Source organism: Mus caroli, chromosome 17, assembly GCF_900094665.2.
Source record: "Mus caroli chromosome 17, CAROLI_EIJ_v1.1, whole genome shotgun sequence".
In the NCBI taxonomy this organism is placed as follows: domain Eukaryota; kingdom Metazoa; phylum Chordata; class Mammalia; order Rodentia; family Muridae; genus Mus; species Mus caroli.
Window position 1 is genome coordinate 23,022,542 of NC_034586.1, and position 21,759 is coordinate 23,044,300.

Sequence of the window (21,759 nt, forward strand, 5' to 3'; positions counted from 1 at the left end):
TTCAAGCATCATATCCTAGGTTTGGCTTCCAAGTGTCACATGGAGGAAGACCAGAATCCCGAAAGCCATCCTCTGACAAGACAGTCAGCACCCATAAAGCCAGAGAGACCTAGAAGAGCAAGATATTTCTGGAAGACTACGGGGTGGCTGCTGAGTGTGTGGGATCCCTTCTTCCTCCCTCCTGGGGTGCCCACATATAAGTGAAGTCAGGACCACAGTTTTTTGAGAACAACACGATACAGTTCCCACAGTCGGCTCATTAGACAGATGAGGAGACCCAGGGGGAGCCTGAGAGGTTCCCAGCCAGGCAGTGTTCACCCCTATCTGCCCACTCTCTGGGGAGCAGGGAGGACACGGAGGGGGGTGTGGCTTTCTGGGGAACTCTGCTGCTGGGAGGAGGGTCAGCTGGGGCTGCGGGGGAGAGGAGCAGCTGGCTAGATGACAGCCTGGGGGCAGCTGGCCCATTATTTATGGCTATTTCTTTGAGAGTCCTTCAGGACCGCTCAGGTAATTGAGTAAGCGAACATGAGCACATGCCGGCGATCATTTAATTGTGGCAGAAAATGAAGTTGGTTGCAGCTGGGGGCCGCCAGCCCTCGTTTCTGCTGAGCTGAGCAAGTGGGGCTGCAGTAGCCATCCATCCTTGGCCCGCCCCCGCCCCATCCCTAGGCTGCTAGCTGAGCCCATGCCTGGGTGCACTAGTGGTCAGGGAATTTGTTCTTTGGAAGCACCACTCTAAAGGCCTCATCTCTGCTCTGGGGGAGGGTGTGTATGTGGGGGGCTCTGTAGACAGTGAAGGGGATGAGGGGAACTCAGGAAGACGGGGAGTTGGATGGGTGCTAGCAGCCCGGGCAGAGACTCAAATCACGATATGTATGACAGCATTATCATCAGACACGTTGAAGCACTTCCTGTACTAGGCACTACAGGACCTACCACTGATCCTCTACTGCCCCTGTGGGGAGTGCTAGTCTATCCCATTTCGAAGGTGGAGAAACTGAGGCCCAGGCTCCTGATTGCTCACTCCTGGGAGGCTCCGGGGTTCTGGGGGCCCTTGAAGGGCTTCAGCGGGAGTTCAGCTGAGAGTTAGTGAAATGGGGATCCAGAGGAGCCATCCTGAGCCCTAAAGATCCCTCTGTTCCGATTCCACACTAGCTACCCACTTGCTGCCTGGTCCTCCAGGATACAAGCCTAGACTCTGTGTCTGAGGCAAAATGAGGCTGCCCATAGGCCTGGGCTTTCTTGACCTCCCAAACTCTGGCCTTCTTTCTAAACCTTCTGAGGAGGGACAGGCTTGGAACACGCTAAGCCTAGTCATCTTACTGAACCAAAAGACGACCACATCCTCAGTGTGAAGCTGTGAAGGGCAGCCTGGGGCTGATGGGAAGGGGGCTTGGTGTAAACTAATCCCATGGGATCTCAGAGGAGTCCCTGTAGCTGAGGTGACAATTTAGCAAATCAAAATAGTCCTTTAGTCCTCGGAGGCGAGGTGAGGCTTGAAAGAAGATAGCAAAGACAGCCCTCCTGTCCCCAGGACCTCAGGGTCTCACAGGCTTGGAGATTCTGACAGGGAAAGCACCCACTTCGAAGGATGACACCAGAGAGAGCCAGGATGGTGGTCAGAACCCTTGAGGTCTGTAACCCAAGAGAGGAGGCCTAAAGTCTGATCAGAGAGTCTGGGGATGAACTGAAGACAGATAGAAACGCCAAAGAAAAAGCAACCCCTCTCCACCAAGGCAAATCTATTCAATTTAGAGGACTACAGGTTTTACATGGAAAAAATAAAGTGAGACAAAACTCCGTCCTGATTCCCAATAGGACCCCACTGGAGTCATGCTTTCCCGTGGCAGTAAATGTGAGTGCTGGTCTAACAAAATGCTAAGATATGCACAGAGACAGGTGTGGGGAGCTACCACAAGCCTTATGAAAGTTGACTCCTGTGACTGTGTTACAGAGGTTGGACATGCCGATCCAAAATGGTCTGTAGACATGGCAGGGACTGGGAATGGGGCAGAAAGCAACCAATCTTCCTTCATGTTCCACTAAAGAATGTTTTATTTCGTTTTTGAGGGTTTTTTTTTTTTTGTCCACAGATTATAAAAGTTACACTTCCTGGCTGTAACAGTGCTCACCACACTAGCCAATGACTCAAGTTCAACTACTGGGACCCAAGTGAAGAGGTACAGAGAGAACTAACTCCATAAAGTTATCCGTACGTATACCTGTATACCATGGTATGCACACATGCATACACGTACGTTGTCAACGTCAGCTGCAGCATCCTAATAGCAATAGTAATAATTTTTTTTTTTTTTTGAGACAGGGTTTCTCTGTATAGCCCTGGCTGTCCTAGAACTCACTCTGTAGACCAAGCTGGCCTCAAACTCAGAAATCTGCCTGCCTCTGCCTCCTGAGTGCTGGGATTAAAGACGCGCGCCAGCCACCACTCCCGGCTAATACTAATAATAAATTTAAAAGTTACATTTACCACTGGGTGGTCTTGGCACACACCTTTAATCCCAGCACTCAGGAGGCAGAGGCAGGTGCGTTTCTGCAGGGAGCGGTTCTGACCCTTTGATCTCAAATCTGCGTGTGATTGCTGAAGGTCCTGTTCTCCAATTGGCTCTTGATCAATCAATAAAGATGCCAGTGGCCAATGGCTGGCTGGAAGAGGCGGGACTTCCTGGTTCCTACAGGCTAGGAGAAAGGAAGAGAATCTAGATACTTGGGGGGAGAGAGACCGGACAGACTGAGAGCGACAGGGGAGATCTCCAAAATGTAGACGGAAAGGGAAAGCGTCAACTGGGCAACTAAGCTGAGGGCAGATTTAGAGGTGTTAGCCGGGAGTACTGGAGGGAAGGGCTCAGTAGCTGTGAGAGGCTTAGAAGTGCCCAGCCTTCTCAGGAAAAAAAAAAATCACAAAGGAAAGAAGTTACACTTACTCTTTGTGGTGATTTGATTAAGAATGGTTCCCAAAGGTCTCAAAGGCCCACACCACTGCCAGCTAGCTCGCTCTGCCTGCTACTTTCAGATAAAGATGTGAACGCTCCACTGTTCCCGCCTCCATGTCTTTGCTCCGCCATCTGGACTCACCCTCTGAAACTGCAAGCCCCCTAAATAAACTCTTGTATAGCTTGCCTCAGTCATGGTGCCTTATCACTGCAACAGAAAAGTAACAAGGACACCATTCTCTTTGTCCATCCATCCCACTCATCAGGAGTCAACTGGTCTGGGCTATGTAGAGGCAGGACCCCATGCAGCTCAGGCTGCCTGGAACTCTCTGTGACTACGGACGAGTTGGTTGGTTACTCCCACTGGTACAATAGTGGCATGAGTATTTTGGGAGTAACCAACCACCTCCTAATTGGATTCACGGCCCACTCTTCACTAGGCCAAGAACTAGAAGCTGGCTAGGGAGAGGCGCTAGGAGAAAACTTACAACTTTATTGTGCTAAACGGACAATTCTTGTGTTAAACGGTTCCCTAGATACTTCCCTTTCTGGCCCCAGAACAGTGTAATTCAACATCTATCTGCAGAGCTTTCAGAAGTAGATGTTGATTGACAGCTGGTAACAGCGCAGAGAATCCGAGACAGAGGGGGCTCAGGCCAAAATGGGACGCCCTCATCCGGTCCAAGGATCACTGTGGAAGCACGGAGGGGCAGAAGGACTCAGAGAGGCAGAGGCGATACAGGATTCTCTGAATATGACAAGGCTGTTACACACGTGAACTCAGAGCTGCCGTGACTGTCGGCTCAGGATCATTCTAGCGTGGACAAGAAGCTCACCAATATTGCTGCAGGGCAGGGGAGAACTGTTTTTTTTCAGGTGCGGCCCTTGAGAGGGGTGTCCCATATTCCAGTGGCTGGCTCTCCATCCACACGCACACCGACAGCATTAAGTGGATTCAACACTCGATGAGCCGAGGGGAAGCCGGAAGGGAGGTAGGGAGAGTTGAAGGGGAAGCGGAGTTAGGGTGGATCTCATCAAAACATGTCTTATTTATGTCTAAAGTTCTCAAACAACTTTTTTTTAAAGGAAGAGAGGAAAAGACCCCGTTCCCAGGCCTTACCCTGAGACCCACAGAGGTGGGGGGGGGGGGGCACCAGGTGGGCGTGGCCAGTGGAGGGTACTGTGGCTGGAAAGCTTGAGCTGGCTCATCAGATCTCTAAAGGCATGTTAAACAGAGAAACCAATTCTGCTAATGGGGCTGATGCGTTAATGGCTGTCTCACCAACCAGCAGCTTCCCACAGACTCCACAGGAGCACCGGAAACCTCCAGGACGTCTGAAGCTAGCGTGTGGGTTGTGGCTCCAGGCAAAGTCCGGGAGAAGCGCTGGGAGGGGCTAGAGGCCTTGGCACCAGGCTTCCCCTGGGGTCCTCTGGGCCCAGAATCTTCTGTCTACCAGATCTCGTGGCGTGTTCTACCTAGATGGTAGTGAGGATGCAGGGTCTTGTGTGTATGTAGTGTCTCACACACATGTGCACATGCTTACACACAGTACGGTGGTGGTGCGTGAGGCTGGCTGTTGGGTCCTTCAGCATCCCCCTCCCCCAGGGTGGCAGTGGAAGCCTCTGGAATTCCCCCTTCTGAAGAGGATTTTAGAACCAGCCCTGGCCAAAGCCTCATTGCCTCAAAATAATCCCGGGCTGTGGATGATAGCTCCCTCAGGGGCTCTCCTCTGCGACAGACATTTTTTGAAGGTGAGACCCTTGTGGACTTTTACCAAAACAATATAACAACAACAACAACAAAAACCCACCAGAAATAGTGACACATTCCTGTAATCCCAGTATTGGGGGCCTTGAGGCAAAGGCACAGAAAGTTTGAGGTGAGCCTGGGCTACATAGCAAGGCACTATCTCAAATAAATAAATAAATAAATAAATAAATAAATAAACCCAACAAAATCAAACAAACAAAAACCAAAACAACAACAAAACCCCCCAAGGTGCTGGCTCAGAGATTAAAGGCACTTTCTTCTCTTTTGTTTCCCTTTGATTTTTTTTTTTGGGGGGGGGGCGGGGACAGGGTTTCTCTGTGTAACCCTGGCTGTCCTAGAATTTGCTTTGTAGACCAGGTTGGCCTGGAACACAGATCCACCAGCCTCTGCCTCCTGAGTACTGGAATTAAAGGTGTGCACCACCACTGCCTGGCTTCACTTGCTGCTCTTGAAGATAACTACGTGGAGGCCCAGCTATTTGTAAATTCAGTTCCAGGGAATCCAGTGCACCCTCTGGCTTCTGTGGGCACCAGGCACACATGTGGCACACAGACACATGTGCATAAAACACACGCACACACAAACACACACGGCAAAGGTTAAGTGAAAAGAAGGCATTTGTAAGGGGATTTCAGGCCTCTTCCTGTTAGGACAGGTTCCATTGGGCTTTGGCAGGTTTGGGTGTGGAACAGCGTCTGTGTCCCTAGAGCCACAATTGAACCATTTCACCCCCATCCCTACACACACACACCGCTGACTGAGTCACTGTCCCTTGTGTTGTCAGAGCCTTCCTGGGATGGAGCTGAAAGTCAGAGGCTGGCTTTCCTTACTCCACTGAGGCCTACCTCTTGAGGACAGGTACCCCCACTGCTTCTCTGTCCCTTAAGCCCACTCCGTTTGCTTCTTCTTGTCTCAGGGCACACTCCCAAAGGAACATGAGTGGGTTACAGAGGCCAGAAGTAACCACAGTCTCCTGAGGAAGGGACAGGCTCAGACCATCAGTGTTGGTCTTCCTGTGCTCAGCTCCTGGCCTTTCAGGAGGGGCGCAGCCTCCTCCATCCTCAGTCCAGCCTGGAGTTTTCATCCAGCTGGGCATGGGCTTGAGAAGGGGGAGTGCTGCCATGGAGGGCCGTGGATCCTAGCCGTGGATCCTATCGGCCCCAAATGTAACAGTGGAAAAGGGTCCAAGGCCTCACCCCTTGGGTCAGTGGGTCCCGTCTCAGCCACCAGAATGGCTGTTTTGGGGTCCTAGTTTTTTTTCAGAAGCCAACACCCCTTCTCTGCCTGCCCCTCCTCTGCCTGCCCCTCCTATGCTCTCCTCTCCTCTGCCTGCCCCTCCTCTGCTCTCCCCTCCTCTGCCCGCCCCTCCTGGCTAGAGATACTTCCTAAGCCCCTCACTGGACACCTCAGAGTGTCCTGTAGGGTGCCCGTCAAGCCCTTGGCCTGGGCCTTGCTCTGTGGCTGCCCATTCTGAACTCTGTCTTCCCGAAGCAGCCAGCATGAGCTACCACTCCTTTCCCCAGAGCTGGAGGCAGAGGCAAGCTGCAGCTTCCTCCCTCCTGCTGACCCCTGCTGGCCGTCCTCTGTCCACTGACCTCCCATAGGGCAGTGTGGTGCCTGCAGACTTCCTGCACAGGGGGGCTCACTACTTTACAATGCAGGCTGCCCTGTAGTCCCAGCCTCATGAGTGACCTAGGAGATAAGGCCTGTGTGACCTAGTCATCAGTTGGGGTGCCATGACACTTTGAAGTTCGGTGTGGCCTGAAACTCACTCTGAATCCAGGCTGGCTTTGAACTCATGTCCTCTGCTTAGCCTCTTGGGTGCAGTGTGTACCTCCATAACCAGCTTATTCCATTTTTTTTAACCCATTGCAAGGTGGTCACGGGCAATGTTTCCATTCTACAGACAGGAAGCATGGGGTCTGGATATGTGTCAACCAAGGTCACGTAGTTAGGAAGCCAGAGAATCACAGGGTCCCTGACCCTGTCACCTGTGCTGGGAACAGCATGCTATAACATCACACTGGCCTCATGTCCCTGCAGGTTGGGTCTCCCTTGCACCAGGACCTGGATCTCTGTAGACACACATCTTTGCCTTCGTGCTCCAGTGCCTTCCTCCTCTCCAGGAGGCCTGGGGGCAGCCATTCCATGGACCAGGGGCTGTCACTCCTCTCGGGCCTTATAAAGAGTAGATGGGGTGGGCTGGCGGGGGAGCACAGAGCCATGCCAGCAATGTAGGTCGGTCCAGGCAGTCCTGTGTGTACCAGCTTTGGCCAGGACCCAAACCTCCACTCAGAGACTGGCACAGGCCAGGGAAATGACTTTTTCCTATTGAGCCTCTGCCCGCCTTGCCTGATGGACCCCTGGTTCCTCAGGGTCTCAGCAGGGATGAGAAGAGAGAGCTGTCGCCTGAGAGAGGGCCTTTCCCCTCCTTCTGAGAGCTGCTGGGTTCCCCTCTCTGCCTATGGAGGCTGGGTGCAAATCAATAAGATGAAATAAACACGTTTGTCCCTGTTATGCTCCATCCTATTAGATGTACCCCATCTCTCCAGCCTGTCAACTCCTCTTTAGATTCCAGCTCTATCATTGGCCACCCCCACTCCCAACCCGCTCTGTGGCATCTGCAAATTTGATAAAGTACCTGATGCGCGTTTGTCTCCAAGGAAGCCCTCCTCCCTCCTGAAGCATAGACCTGCACATAGGCCTGAATGTACATATGCGCATGCACGCTCACGCACACACACACACATACACACACATGCTCACACTTCCCTCTTGCCAGCATAGGCCTGTACACATATGCATACACACACATACACACACACACACACACACTTCCCTCTTGCCAACATAGGCCTATACACATATGCATACACACACACACACACACACATACACACACACACACACACACACACACACACANACACACACACACACACACACACACACACACACACGCTCACACTTCTCTCTTGCCAGCTGGGCTCATTGCTCTTATTCAGTTACCATCAAGAGCCCATCAGGGATCCAGGGTGCCTGTTCCCATGAAGGTTGGGCCCTTAGGAACTGTGCACACATATAGGTCCATGGGGCCTATATGTCAGAGCTGGCTGCCTCTACAACCTGTGACCTGCTGTGTCTTGCTGTCTAAACTATGGCCAAAGTGACCAGCCACCTTAATGCCTTAGCTTTGCTGGGACTGCATATGCTTACCCACACCCATGCCCACGCCCACACCCAGGTAGGTATGTGGCTGTGACAGCGGCTGCTTTGGCAGAGCTGACAGGCGAGGCAGCCTCCCTGCCTGTGGACCTGCTGCCTCTCTGCAGGGGATGCTGACCCGGCTTGGTGGTGACTATATCTGGCGTGACTGGCCTGGGAAGCTCCAGCTGCAGCCCTCACTACAGAGCTCACCGGATACCACCATGGCTCTGTAGAAGAAAAAAGAAAAAAAGAGAAGAAAAAAAAAAAGAACATCCTGTAGAGGCTAGAAATGACATCAGGTCCCTGGGAGCTGAGGTTCTGTGATTGTGAGCTATCCAATGTGAGTGCTGGGAGCCAAGCTGGGGTTCTCTGCAAGCTCCTAAGGAGACAGTCATCACCCTCGCCATCTCTTTGTTTTATAAACATTTTATTTTTATAATTAATTAATTAATTAATTAAATATATCTGAGTACATTGTGGCTGTTTTTAGACACACCAGAAGAGGGCATCGGATCCCATTACAGATGGTTGTGAGCCACCATGTGGTTGCTGGGAATTGAACTCAGGATCTCTGGAAGAGCAGTCAGTGTTCTTAACTGCTAAGCCACCTCTCCAGCTCAACATTTTATTTTTAATTGCCTGTTTGTCTGTCTGGATCTCTGCACATGAGTGTGAGTACTCATGGAAGCCAGCAGAGGGCATTGGGTTTCCCCTGGAGCTGGAGCTGCCTGATCTAGGTCCTAGGAACTGAACTAAGCTTGCCATATGTGACCTAGGTATCATGTGCCCACCCATCCGCTGGGAACCTGGTAGCTTTGAGGGGTGAGTCCCCCGAATCCTTCTCCCAACAGGACAGGTGTACAGAGCATTAGAGAGGCCTGAGTAGGGCCTGTTCCTAAGCTCACTGTCCACACTGATGTGGACACTGGAGAAATCACCAAGGGAAGTAGGTGGAGGGGGGGGGTCTTGCAAGCTGGGGACTATGTACTACCTCTGCAGGTGACTGTCCTCAGAGCCAAGCAACTGCCATACAGAGGAGTTCAGCTGGTCCCTCTCCCAAAAAGGATTCCTCCGGCCAGGCTTGCTGACCATGACCACCACCACCGGCCCCGCCCACATTGGAATGGCGGAGAGAGTAAAGAGATCCTACCTAGGCCGAGTATCTAGCCCATTCCCTACCACCTGTCATATACAATGGCACCCCTAACTGCACATGGCTGCAGGGAAGAGCTTGAGTATGCAGACCAAGGAAGACTAGAGGAGGAAACTCCATCTGTGCAGCTATGGGGGAGCCCTCATCCCTGCTGGGTGAAGGTTTTCCCGGTGCAGTCTTCGGGGGGAGGAGCACCCACGCCCTTGTAAATAACCCCTTACCTATGCTCCGTAGAGAAGCCAAATAAACGTATTGGTTCCTCTATTAGCCAGGTTTTCTAGAGTAACAGAATGTATAAAGGGGGTTTAGTAGGATGAATTGCAGGCTGTGGTCCAGCGAATTCAACAATGGCTGTCTATGAACAGAAGGCTCAAGGATCCAGTAGTTGCTCAGTCCACGAGGCTGGATGCCTCAGCCTGTCTTCAGCATACGCTGGAATCCCGAAGAAGGCGGCTCTGAGGCCAGTGAGAGAATGCACTTGCTAGCAAGGTGAGAACAAGCAGGCAAAGAGCAGATGCTTTCTTCTGTGTTCTTAAGTAGGCTGCCAGCAGGAGGTGTGGCCCAGGTTAGAGGTGTGTCTTCCCACCTCCAAGATCTGGATCAGAAGTGGATCTTCCCCACTTCAAATTAAGCAAACCTCACAGGGGTGTCCCATTTGGGGGTTTATTACTTTCAGATGTAGTTGACAACCAAGAGACAACCAAGAGTACCCATCATTTCAGTGGAATCCTGCCTTGGTTTGTCACTGGGACCTTAGGAAAAGGAGTGGCTGTTTCTTACATCTCCTGCTGGGAAAGCATTTTAGCTATAGCTTGCAAGATAAATGCTTTTCTTTCTTTCTTTCTTTTCTTGAAACAATGTCTCACACAGTCCAGGTTGAGTTCAAACTTGCTAGTCAAGGATGACCTTGAACAACTTCTTCTTCTTCTTCTTCTTCTTCTTCTTCTTCTTCTTCTTCTTCTTCTTCTTCTTCTTCTTCTTCTTCTTCTTCTTCTTTTTAAAAGATTTATTTATTTATTGTATGTAAGTACACTGTAGCTATCTTCAGGCACTCCAGAAGAGGCATCAGATCTTATTACGGATGGTTGTGAACCACCATGTGGTTGCTGGGAATTGAACTCAGGACCTTTGGAAGAGCAGTCAGTGCTCTTAACCGCTGAGCCATCTCTCCAGCCATGACCTTGAACTTCTGATCCTCCTCTTTCCACCTCCTAAATGGAGTAACTACAGGCCTGCAGCTCCATGACCGATCACGTGGTGCTGGGGATGGGACTCTGATTAGTGAGGGCTCAGGCATTCTCCAACCGCCAACTGCACTACATCCCCAGTGGTCTTCAATTCAAATTGAAATGTTGTAACAAAAACAGGCCCCTGAGGGACTTAGGATGAACTCAGTCATCTCCAGGTGGCTCCATTCTGGCCCAGCCTTCAGAGTTGGCTCGCCTGTTCACACTGAAAGAAACTGGCACACTCCTGTGTGTCAGCTGGGACGCCTGGGCTCATGGAGACAGGTGGCGGCGGATCTCTGCCTTCAGCTCTGTCCTAGAAAGTCAATGATGTCTTTCTATAGGGTTCAGGCTCATGAGCAAAATTACTAAAGACATGGGGCTTCTTGGGGTCTTAGATGGGGACCAGCCAGTGTCCTTCTGGCCATATCATACTGATCAAAGCAGTCACAGGGAAGCTCAAAGCCCAGGTTCAAGGCAGAGGGAAGAGCCTTCGTCCATCACAGAAGTGTAGGAGTGGCCAAGAGTGAGGTTTTCAGTAGTCAGCACCCCGAGTGTCAGGGACACTTCCAAGACAGCCATGGAGCTAGCCCAGCCTCCTCCACTCGGGGTGAGGAGATGGGGTTGGCAAAGGGTGGAGGGTCAGCCTCACAAAGGGGCTCAGAGGAGCAGAGCAGGCCCATTTCCAAGGCTGCTGGCTCCTGGGCGGGGCTCCCTCGCCAGGCAGGCTCCAATGCCAGCTCTGTTTGCACATGCTAGTATTTGCAATCAGAAAGTTCAGTGGTCCTTCCAGTGTGCTTAAATTAGTCCCCATGAAAACCAAATCATTTCATTTACGGAGAAGGGCTTAATTGCCAGGGGAACGAGGCAAAGGGAATTCTGTTGCCTGTTTTCATTGAAGAAAATTACCGTACTTTCCCCTGTCTCCTTACGAGACAGAAGCAGCCCGGAAGCTGGGCTGCCGTCAACAGCGAAGCATCTCCCGGTCTTGCTTCTCAGAGTCCATCTGTCATTCTGCACGTTCACGACCTCTCTCCTTACAGGAAGCTGGGATTGCTCATCTTCCCAGCCTGGGCAACCTGGCGTGGGGGCACTCAGTGGCCAGTGCTCTCCTGATGTACAACAGCTGCTCATGCTTACAGTGCTATGCACGTTGTCAGATGAGGACCCTACCCACATTCCCCTTAAAATGCAGTGACACATCTACTCCTGACCTTGGCCGACCCAGCCTGGTCTTGCAGGAAGTGGATATTTTCTCCTTAGGATGTCAGGATGGACCAACTCTTTGGTGAGGCAGACAGCAGGAACAGTACCTCTGCCAGGCAATGGGTAGCACTAGGATCTCAGCACGTTAGAGAGAGGGGCTTAATCCCTCAGGTTAGAAAGGAAAACAGAAAACAAAGTCAAGTCAGCCTGAACAGAAGCTGAAGGATTAAGGCCTTAGGGGTTCAGAGTCCAGCTCTTCTTCTGGGACGGAGGTTTCTGTTTATTGGCTGAATATTTATAGTGTGGCAGACGTGGGCACACTTCGGGAGAGAGGATCAAAGACACACATGGCCATGAGAAGCAGAGACTGGTGCAGTTGTGGCCAGATGACACTAAGTGAAATTTGTAGCAAGCCAGGGGCTGGAGAGATGATGGCTCAGCGGTTAAGAGCACTGACTGCTCCTGCCGAGGAACTGGGTTCAGGTGCCTGGTCCCAGGCTTTGCAGCTCACTACCACCTGTACCCATATTCACAAGCAAATGCCCACACAATTAAATACATTAAAAATGATTTTTAAAAAAATGTAGCAAGCCAGATGCTACAACAGAGGGAAAGGAGGGGTAAACCCAAAAGATGAGAGGCGTGGGGTATAGGTGTAACCTCAGATAGGGAAGGTGAGCGGAAACAGGACTGAAGGAGGGGTCAGAAGCCCACGGGCGGGGTGGTCAGGGGGACACGGAGCAAGTGAGTAGTGACTGCAGAGACCCACAGGCAGGAGTTGTTCGGGTCCAGGGAGTGTAGAGGAGAGACTGATTCCCCTGCCCCGCCCCCTTGCTACAGCCCAGAGAGGTTGCTCAGGGTCTCCAGCTGGCCACAGCAGGGCACAGCTGTCCTGCGGATGCTGGCGCCATGCTTTCCCCATCTGGGCAAACATGCGCAGATAGCACCATGTCCATCCAGCTGTCTGCCTCTGCTGTCCCTCCTGTGTCCGAGGGACCCTCTTTGGGGACACAGTTGAAGAAGCTGCCTGATGTCCCAAGGAGAACTTTCTGGGACAATTGGGTGACATGTCTACTCTCCTGTCCCTTCTGTCTGGGAGAGGAAGGATAATGGATTTGAGTGTGCGTGTGTACCTCAGCGTGGGGACTTTCTAAGCTCAAAGTCAGCGGTGCATTAATTAAGGGGAACAGCTGCTACCCAAGTTGTCTGATAAACGAGTGACGGATGGCTGTGTTCACCTTTGTCGTGAGTAGAGAGCCTCTGGGAGGCAGCTCAGAGCTCCTGGGTGCGTGTCCACACGGAGATTTGTGGGGAACAGTCTCCCTCACCTTCCTGATGCTTCTTTAGCGGCACGCGGAGCCCAGGAGAGCTGCTTATCACCCAGGTCTGCAGCCTGGGATCATGTTGGACAGAGCAGTAGAACCACCCAGGGTGGGTGCTGGCCCAATATGCACAAAGCCCTCCAATCAATTCCCTCACACTGCACAACCCAGCATGGCAGTGCACACCTGGAATCCCAGCACTTGGGAGGCAGAGGCAGGTAGATTTCTGAGTTCAAGGCTATCCTGGTTTAGAGTGAGTTTCAGGACAGCCAGGGCTACAGAGAAACCCTGTCTCGAGGAAAAAAAAAAAGCAAGCCGGTCGGGCATGCTGAGCAGAGCTGATGACCTCCGAAGTGTAGCCTTCGAGCTGCTCTGAGCACCAGGCTCAGGGGCAGTGAGTTGCCTCCTGTTGAGCTGGCTTTTGCTCTCCTTCCCAGGCACAGCCATGGGTTTGGTTTCCCACTTCAGACAAAACCTGCCAAGGGAAAACTTCCACGGAGACAGAAGAGGGACACACAGGCTGGTTTCTTCCTGAGTTGTGCACTGGGCCCCGCTACAGCTCACCCAGCAGGTGTGTGTGGCAGGAGTCTGACAAGCCCATGTCCACACAGATGGGGCCAGGTGTGGACAGGAAGGAGGCCAGGACTGGCTGTGAGCACAGTACATAGCTAGGCTACCTTGTTTCTGGGCCACTAGCCTTTCGGACCCTGCAAAGAGGTGAATGCCTATAGCTTGTTCTGCAGCTTTCTGGAAGCACCCCAACTCTACCACAGCCCATCACCAATGCTGGGCCCAGAGACAGGAAGCTGCCTCCTTCAAGGGCTTACCAGCTCCGTGCAGCTTCCCTCACAAGCCCTGGGAGCCTTGGGACCATGGGGCTCAGTGCTGAGTCCACAAGGCTACCCTGCAGCTCAAGTGGCTGTAAGCAGCTTACCTAACTCCCAGGGCCCTGTCCTCCGCTGCAGGGAGACAGAGGAAGTACCACAAATAAAACCACATCCGTTCTCAATAAATATTTTATTTTTCCAACAGTTCCACCCCCAATACAAAAGCCGTTGTCTTCTGGCTGGGGCCTGCTCAGTCCCGGTCCTGCTGACCACCCAGACACACGGTAATGAGCATACTGCTACACGGAGACCACAATGAGCATACTGCTACATGGAGACCGTACTTTATTAAGAAACAGAGACCAGCAATAGGTCCAAAAGGGGGTGTCTTGTGTCTTCTGGAGGCAGCTGCACATCACCTCCAGGGGCTGTCCTCCTGCTGCTGTAGGTGAGACCCGCCGGAAGAGTTGCTGGAGAGCCTCCCTCTCAGCTAATGAGGCCCCCCACAGGGTGTTTTTAGAGCAGGTCCTCCATAGCCCAGGGCTAATGGCCCACACTACTCCATGTGGCCTGCAGAGGGCAGTGGGCAGCCACGATGCTGCACCCTACCTGTGTGGCTAAGCAGCCAGGAGGCCTGCGCACAGTAAGTAGGTGAGGAGGCTGAGCTCCACCCTGGCTCAGGGGGCACTGCTGACCTGTGAGCAGCTCTGAGGCACAGGCAGCTGTGGCTGGACCCCCCACGCCTTCCAGACCCCAGCCACCTCTGCTTGGTCCCCTCCAGCTGCTCCTACCTTCTAACATCGTCCCCTTCTGGACAGAGGCCCATGCAGGAGTGAGATGGGTTCCTCCCCTCCCCTTAAGCTCCCTGGAAGCGAAAAGGCACATGGACCAAGCTTTGCCCCACCACCCAACCCACCTCCCAAGCGAGGGGCTTCAGGATCACCGTGCTGTCTAGCTGTGTGCAGGACCTCCAGAGTTCCAACCACTGCCCGTCTTTTTATCCAGGGAGAACAAGCCACTCTCCCCTGTCAGTCAGTAATACTGACATAGAGGAAGGGGCTCCCCCGTTCTCCCGGCTACCCTAAGTAAGCCCACATGTTCCAGACCTGAGACCCGGAGGGCAATCAAGGCAGGTGTGAATGAGCACCAAAGGTCTGTGTCCTTGCCCCAGCTGGGTGGCTGGGCCAAGCTGGCGGGAACAGGCCCTGTCCTATCGCTCTGAATCAGAGAAAGAGGAAGGCTTAGTCCATCTCCACACCAGCATGTCCTCCCCGGCCACTCGGTGGGACTCAGTCTGGATCCGAGATTCATTGGAAGCCAGGAATTCCACAGCACGGTCCCACACTCGCTTCATGCGCCGCCTGAAAGAAGGTAGAGCTCTGCTGGGTCAGGCTGAACCACTCCATTCCCACAGAGGGGCGGGCATTCCTAAGCTCTACCACACTTATCCAGCCAGCAGTGGACATGTTGGTAGGGCAAAGCGGGGCACTGGGGATTTCCTCATCTCCTGTGGTCCACAAGCCTTGGTACAGAGCTGAGGGGCTGGCAGTGGTGGGTACCCAGGACCATGTGGGGACTGTGCTTAGCTCAGTAGCAGCCCTTGTAGCATAGGACATGCTGGTGTGAAGATGAACTAAGATGGAAAATCACCCCCAACATGGTCCTGAAATCTTTTTTGTTGGGAAGGGGACCCTCAAAACAGTGATTGGCTCTGGCTGACTCCTACAGATTCAGAGAGCTCGGAGGATGGGGTGCCAGCCTCAGGCCAGGTCCCCAGGAGGCAGGAAACAGCACCTCATCGGCAGGAGGGCCTGATCCACCAGTGGCTTCAATCAGCTCCCTGATTCGTGTCTCCTTTGAGGCCCCAAGTGTGTCCTTACCTGGCAGACAGGGGGCTCAGACCCACTACAGGTCAGCTCTGTACCACTGTACCAGCATGTGAGGTCTAGGTGACATGGCTGCAGTCAGGGTGCCAAGCCAGCTCTGGCTATGTTCTCACGGGAAAATGTGTTGGTATCAGGCAAGTCAAAGGGCCAACAGCACTGTGCAGTGCTCGTGTGCCAAACTCCAAGGCCACCTCCTCAGCACCTGTCCCGTCCCTGGGGACCAGCCACTGCCCCGTGTCACATGGTTTCCTATGCTTCCTCCTCCTGCTCTAATGTCCACCAAGGTGTGGACTCTGGGTCTCCACTTCCGCCGCACACAATGAGTGCGCCTGAGTACCTTGCTGTTCAGGGCAGCCCTCTGCGAGGTAGTGTGAGCTCACTGTATGAGAAAGAGGCTCACAGAGGCTGGCTACACAGCGTGCAGCAGGGCCAGGACAGGACAGGAGTCTGGGTGCAGCAAATGGCTTCCCCGGGGAGATGGAGAGCTGAGGATCGCCTGAGGGCCCACAGGCTGACTGACCTCTCAGAGACGCATCGGTCCCCTGTGGGCAGGAAGCCCTGCCTGTAGCCTGTGGGAAGATGGAACCCAGCAGCTGTCCAATGCATGCATGTAGCTGGAGAGCAACCAGGACTTTTGTTCATGAGATAACTGCTACTAGTGGCAGTGGCCTCGGCCCTGACAAGGTGTCAGCTGAAAATGACCCAGGGGCAGGGCAGAGACAGGGACCCCAGCACTCAGGAAGCTACCCCACAGGGATTGTCAGTTTAAGGCCTGCCTGGGCTACAAAATAAGATTCTGTTTCAATGAAACAAAACAGACAAAACCCCAGACCTGCAAATGCTCTCCTCATCTGATTCCCTGGCTGCACAGAAGGGTAGCGCAGGGGACAGGGCCTGGTGGCAGCTACACCGAATGCTACCACAACAGTCTGAGTTTGTCCCTTTACTTCCCAAACCCTGGGCTTCTTCACCCATACATGGGCCCACCACTGTTCTCATGTCTGTGAGCCACGTGAGGACCGGGAGAGCGTGTAACCTCTGAGCATCTCATGGCATGTGGCAGGGGCCACTCAGCTGGTGAATAGCCCAGTCTGTACTGACACCAGGGAGGACCCTGCCGATGCCCCATCCCCACTGCCCAGTGTATAGCTTCAGGGTCATGGTTGCAAAGTGTCAAAAGCTCCCTCCCTCTCCTTGCCAGTGACTGACTTAGAGAAACTGATGCTGGTCCACAGGACCCCAAGACTGTTCCCAAAGGCTGCTAGGAGGGTTTCTCTTGCTTGGGAGACAGTGCCTCGAAGCGTGGGACTTGACTCATGGGAACGAGAGCGTCTACAGCTAGCACCACTGAGGGGACTGGGCCTCAAACTGGCACCGTCTGTGGAGGACTGCTGATGGCCTGGTCCTCCTGCCAGGCTCTTCTGCCACAAAGCCAAGCCAGCAGCACGGGGCAGGCAGTCACTCACAGGAGGTGAGGCAAACTGATCCTCTGGGGCTGCTGATGCTACGGCCTGGGTGTCCTCCCACGTCTCAGCGACCACCCCGCCCCGCCCCCCAGCAGGACTCACCGGCTCTGTGGGGGGATTAGACTGTCCCGCACGTGGAGGATGCCCACATATGGGTAGCGCTCCATGTCCTGTTCCCAGTCCACATAGTGGTCCTGAACCACATCTGGGGAGAGAGTGAAGCAGTTAGCACAGGCCTGGTGGCTCTGGGGTCCTCCCCTGGGGGACACGCACCTATGATCTTCTTCACCATCTCATACATGGCCTGCTCCTCCTCCTCCAGCTTCCGCCAGCGGTACTTCAGGAGGATCAGCAGCCCCCACAGGAAGGCCAGGCCTGGAACACAAGGAACACCATCCCTACTGAGCAGGGACAGGCTGCTGTCACCTAGGTGTCCCAGGTCCCCACCCCAGCCCAGCTCAGCCTCACACCATCCTCTCCCTTATGGGCCAGAGCCTGTGTTGCACACCTATAGACATGCCAAGTGTCTGCACGTTGAGATCTGGCCAGCTCAGCATGGGGGACGCCCTGCACAGGGCAGCCCACAGTCTGTTCCAGGCTACCTTGAAGGATCCTGTCTCCACTCCCCAGCCTTTCCCTTTAAGACACATCTCAGGCTCTCCCTCCCTCCTGCACTCTGCATCCTCCCTGCCTGTACCCACCTCTGCGGAGGTTTGCAGCCTTCTGCAGTAAAATTAGGCCAAGGTCCCATAGCACCTCCTGAGTGGAGCCGGTCTGTGTACTGGGACCCTGACTGGGCCTCAGGAAGCAGCAAAGACTTCCACAGGGCCCAGCGTCTCTGGAAGGCTGACAAGCTCCTGCCCCACCCAAGGACATACATATCTACTTATAATACGGATCCAGCCAGCCCAGGGCAGAGGCCAGCCTGTTATCTCCTGTTTTGTGAGTCAGCCTCCGGGTGCACTGCATGAGATGACCCCTTCAGTGTCCCTGACTGAGGACTTACACCAGAAGAAGATGAGCACGTGGGTGACAGCGGTGAGCAGGGCGCGGCTGAGGCGGCAGCCGATGCCCATCCGGGGCCGGGCGGACTCCAGGCAGACCACTTTGTCCACTGTAGTCGCCAGCTCAGAAGGGTCTTCCCCTTTCAGCCTGAAACAGGACACAGGCTGTAAACACACTGCAGTGTAAACCCCACTCCCGCCAGGAGTGAGGGCACAGAAGGAAGTCTCCACTGCTCACAGATCAGCCCACTGTCCTGGCTGTGCTCTTGCTTGCAATTTCCCACACTGGCTACTTAGAAAGAAGGAAGCTTTAAAGATGGCAGCAAGCTTGAACCCCTGCCGCTGAAGTGGCATCCCCCTCTGCTGGGTCTTTGACAGCCTCTCTCAGCATGCAGAAGATTAAGCTGTAAATTGGATTCCCACCTCCCAGCATAGAGGAATGGAAATGTTTACTGAATCCCTGGTTTTGCGAGTGTGGCAAGAACTGAAAGACAGAGCTCAGGAGGCTGTGCCTCGTCCATGAGAAGCAGGCACAAACTGCTTATGTGTAAAGATCTGGGAGCACCCATTAGGCCCATGGCAACAGGAAACGCCAGGTGGCAAGAGGCCAGAGCCCTGGCCACCGTGTCCCCAACTGAGCGGCCAGTGAGGAGCTGCAGGGACAGGGATGCCATGCCCACACCACTCTTTCTGGAATCGCTGATATGTGGGGCCCCATCCCTTGCTCCCTGGTTTCAACCCAGGCTGTCTGAGCTTGCTCACTGCCCTCCCGCTGCCCAGCAGGAAAAGGCAAGTGTCCTTCTCTCCCACGCTAGCAGCTCCAGTGTGCAAGGAGCCTGTGTGGATGAGCAATCCGCATTCTCCTCTGCCTTTCCCCGAGCCGCTCAGGGCAGCTGTTTTTAAGCCATCGGATCTTAATCGTGCCATGCATCCAGTTACCGAGCTTTAGGCGGAGCTGCCCAAGGGGCCGAGCTGGATGCACTGTGATGGAATTAGTAATTTGGGTGGATTAGAGAAGAAGAGAACAAAACCCCAGAGTGTGTGTTAATATCAGGAGCTGGAACCGGAACACAGACTCGACAAGGAGCAAAGGAAGGGGCTGTGTGGCCCCGCCTCTTCCACAAGGCTGCTGGGCACACCCCAGTCCCCAAGAAGGTTGCTATCTGTGCTAGCAGGCCTTGCCAACAACGGAAACTCAGGGACCTGCCAGGTCAGAACAGATCCCAGCACTTCCCAAGTCCTTTCCAGACTGAATGAAGCCAATGGCCCAAAGGGCTTTATCTACACAGGACACGCTGCAGCCCAGGAAGAAGCCCAGGGCATCTCTGTCCCAGCAGCACATGAGCAGGAGTTAGCAGGGTCGGCCAGCAAGGCTCTGACCCCAACACCTGACCCAGGCAGTGCTGCTCTCCAGTCTGCAGCCGCCCGTGCCTGCCCCGCTGTCAGTGAGGGAGGGCATCAGCACTGGGTGGGATAGTAGCAGCCTAGCCCCCTGGGACAATGGCACACTCACCAGATGCCCACGTCCTTGTTGCTGCTCAGGATCCAGGTCAGTGCAGCCTTAAACCTCGAAGAGGGACTGCTGGTCACATTCTGTGGGGTGAAATATGGGGGTGAGCTCTGCCCAGGGGCCGCTGCCAGGACATCACTCGGGTCTTGAAAGCCTTCTCCTGTGTCTCCCATGCATGCACACCAGCACACCATGCATGGCAAACAGGCAGGGAGGGCAAGCTGGGCTGAGGAAGCTAGGAGAGGACGGTGGGAGGGAAGCCCAGCAGGAAAGCAATGCAGGGCCGAGGCAGCAACAGAGGGAGAGGCTCTGCACAGAGGCTGGGGCAGCAGCCAGCCACAGGCACGCCCCAGCCTCCAGACCTCGGTTTCCTCATCTATGAAATGAAACTGAACTACATCCCCCTCAGGCCCCTGCAGCCCTGAAGCTACATGATTCCAGGAGCCAAAGGGGACAGGAGAGGATGTGCCTCCCACTGCTTGGGGAAGTGGGAAAGTGTCAGAGGGGGCAGCCCTGACGTCCCTTGAGGTTCCCTGATGAAGGGGCTGCCTGCCATGGCCATGACCATTCAGCTGGTGAGGGGCCTCAGGTGGGACCAGATGTCTGCACACACTTAGTGGGGCCAGCTCTGGGGCATGGTCCCCTCCACAGTAGCTCAACACTCCACTAAATTTAACAGAAAGAAAACCAAAGGCAGAAAGCAAGCCGGAAACAAAACGGGAGGGGAGCAAAGGCCTGCGGGCGGGCGGGCGGGCGCGGGGATCAATAGGAAGCTGTGGCGGAGGCGGCGGGCCAGGGGAGCAGCCTGCAGCCGACTCACAGCTATGTACTCCTGCGCCTCCAGGACTGGGATACACTTGCTCTTCAGCTTCTCCGGGTTGCCACATTCAAAATTACCTAGGAGGGGGAAAGACACACTCAACCACAGAAGAGGTGAAGAAATTACTCAGAAATGACCTAAAAATACAGCGAGAATCAAGTCATCAGCTCTAATCAGGAGCATGTGGCCCAGTGGCACCCGGCTTCTGGGGCATCTTCACTCTGCAGCAAGATCAAAAGCCACTTTGCTTGGATCGATTCCAGATCATTAAATCCTGACCTGCAAAGCAGGGCAGCGATTTGCATTAAATGACGGAAAAGCTGCCCAATGCCAGAGTCTGCTTGTGTCTGATCCCTAAAGGATCAGACAGAGCTGCGGACCGGACCAGAGCGGCACTGTAAATATACACAGCCTGGGAAGAAGAAAGGCAGGAGGCCGGCCACACAGACACTCTCATCTGGACACATGCTGGAACCTGGAAGCCAAGGCCATTGTTAGTGGATCCCTGGGAGGGATGTTCAGAAGGAACCCAGGGATGAGGAGACATCTGTGGGGTAAGCTGACAGGCACAGCAGCTCCTGTAAGCTCTGGGAGGCTTGGGCTAAGGACCACCTCTCGAGAAGCCCACCACAGACCTCAGGACTACCACAGCTGCTGCCCCCTCTACAGGGCTTCCTGCATAGAATGAAACATGCACCAGGTATCTGACACTCGTGCACAGCCCACGGCGGGGTTCAGCCTGGCCAGGCATGTGTCCATGTGTGCACTGGACAGAGACTCCGACACAGCCGAATCCTCCTACCTCAACACTGCTCCTGGCTCAGTGCTCTCTCAGGCCGGGCCGGCTTCTCTGAACTCCCGCCATACCTGGACTAGCCTTGCCCGCCATGGTACCTAGATGACCTCCTGATTGGTTTCTCTGTCCCCTTTCCAACCCAGAGCTTTGTCAATGAGGCTTAGCGATGACTCTGCTTCGATGACACAGCACTGCTCTGCTGCTGGGTCAGCCTTCTGGCTCACACTCAGCCTGTCACTCCCTAGTGCTGCCTGCTGCTGGACAGGCTCCTGTGACCTGGCACCATACCTCCCACCATGGCTCCTTCCCTCCTGCCTGACCCTCCCTGGGTGCACACACCCAGGCCCATCTGTCCTAGCCTAGTACTTTCTAGACTACACTGCTATGCCACTGTCCTCCTGCGCTGTGACCCCACTGTCCTCCTGCAGTGTGACCCACCGTACCTCCTGCAGTGTGGCCCACTGTCCTCCTGCAGTGTGGCCCACTGTCCTCCTGCAGTGTGACCCACTGTCCTCCTGCAGTGTGGCCCACTGTCCTCCTGCAGTGTGACTCTCTGTCCTCCTGCAATGTGACTCTCTGTCCTCCTGCAGTGTGACCCACTGTCCTCCTGCAGT

The 21,759-nt window shown here is 54.1% G+C and overlaps 1 protein-coding gene across 1 annotated transcript in view; it reads right to left on the bottom strand.

Annotated features, from left to right (window-relative positions):
* Positions 1–13,985: 13,985 nt before the first annotated feature.
* The window catches only part of Lemd2 (LEM domain containing 2), a 14,446-nt gene continuing 6,672 nt past the window's right edge, over positions 13,986–21,759 (bottom strand). The window contains exons 4-9 of the mRNA XM_021149864.2: positions 20,350–20,426; positions 19,533–19,612; positions 18,022–18,167; positions 17,289–17,390; positions 17,118–17,220; positions 13,986–15,024 (exon numbers count right to left, since the gene is read on the bottom strand). Of these exons, the coding sequence (XP_021005523.1) occupies positions 14,874–15,024; positions 17,118–17,220; positions 17,289–17,390; positions 18,022–18,167; positions 19,533–19,612; positions 20,350–20,426 (659 nt within the window). The 3' untranslated portion in view covers positions 13,986–14,873. The remainder of the gene's footprint in view (positions 15,025–17,117; positions 17,221–17,288; positions 17,391–18,021; positions 18,168–19,532; positions 19,613–20,349; positions 20,427–21,759) is intronic.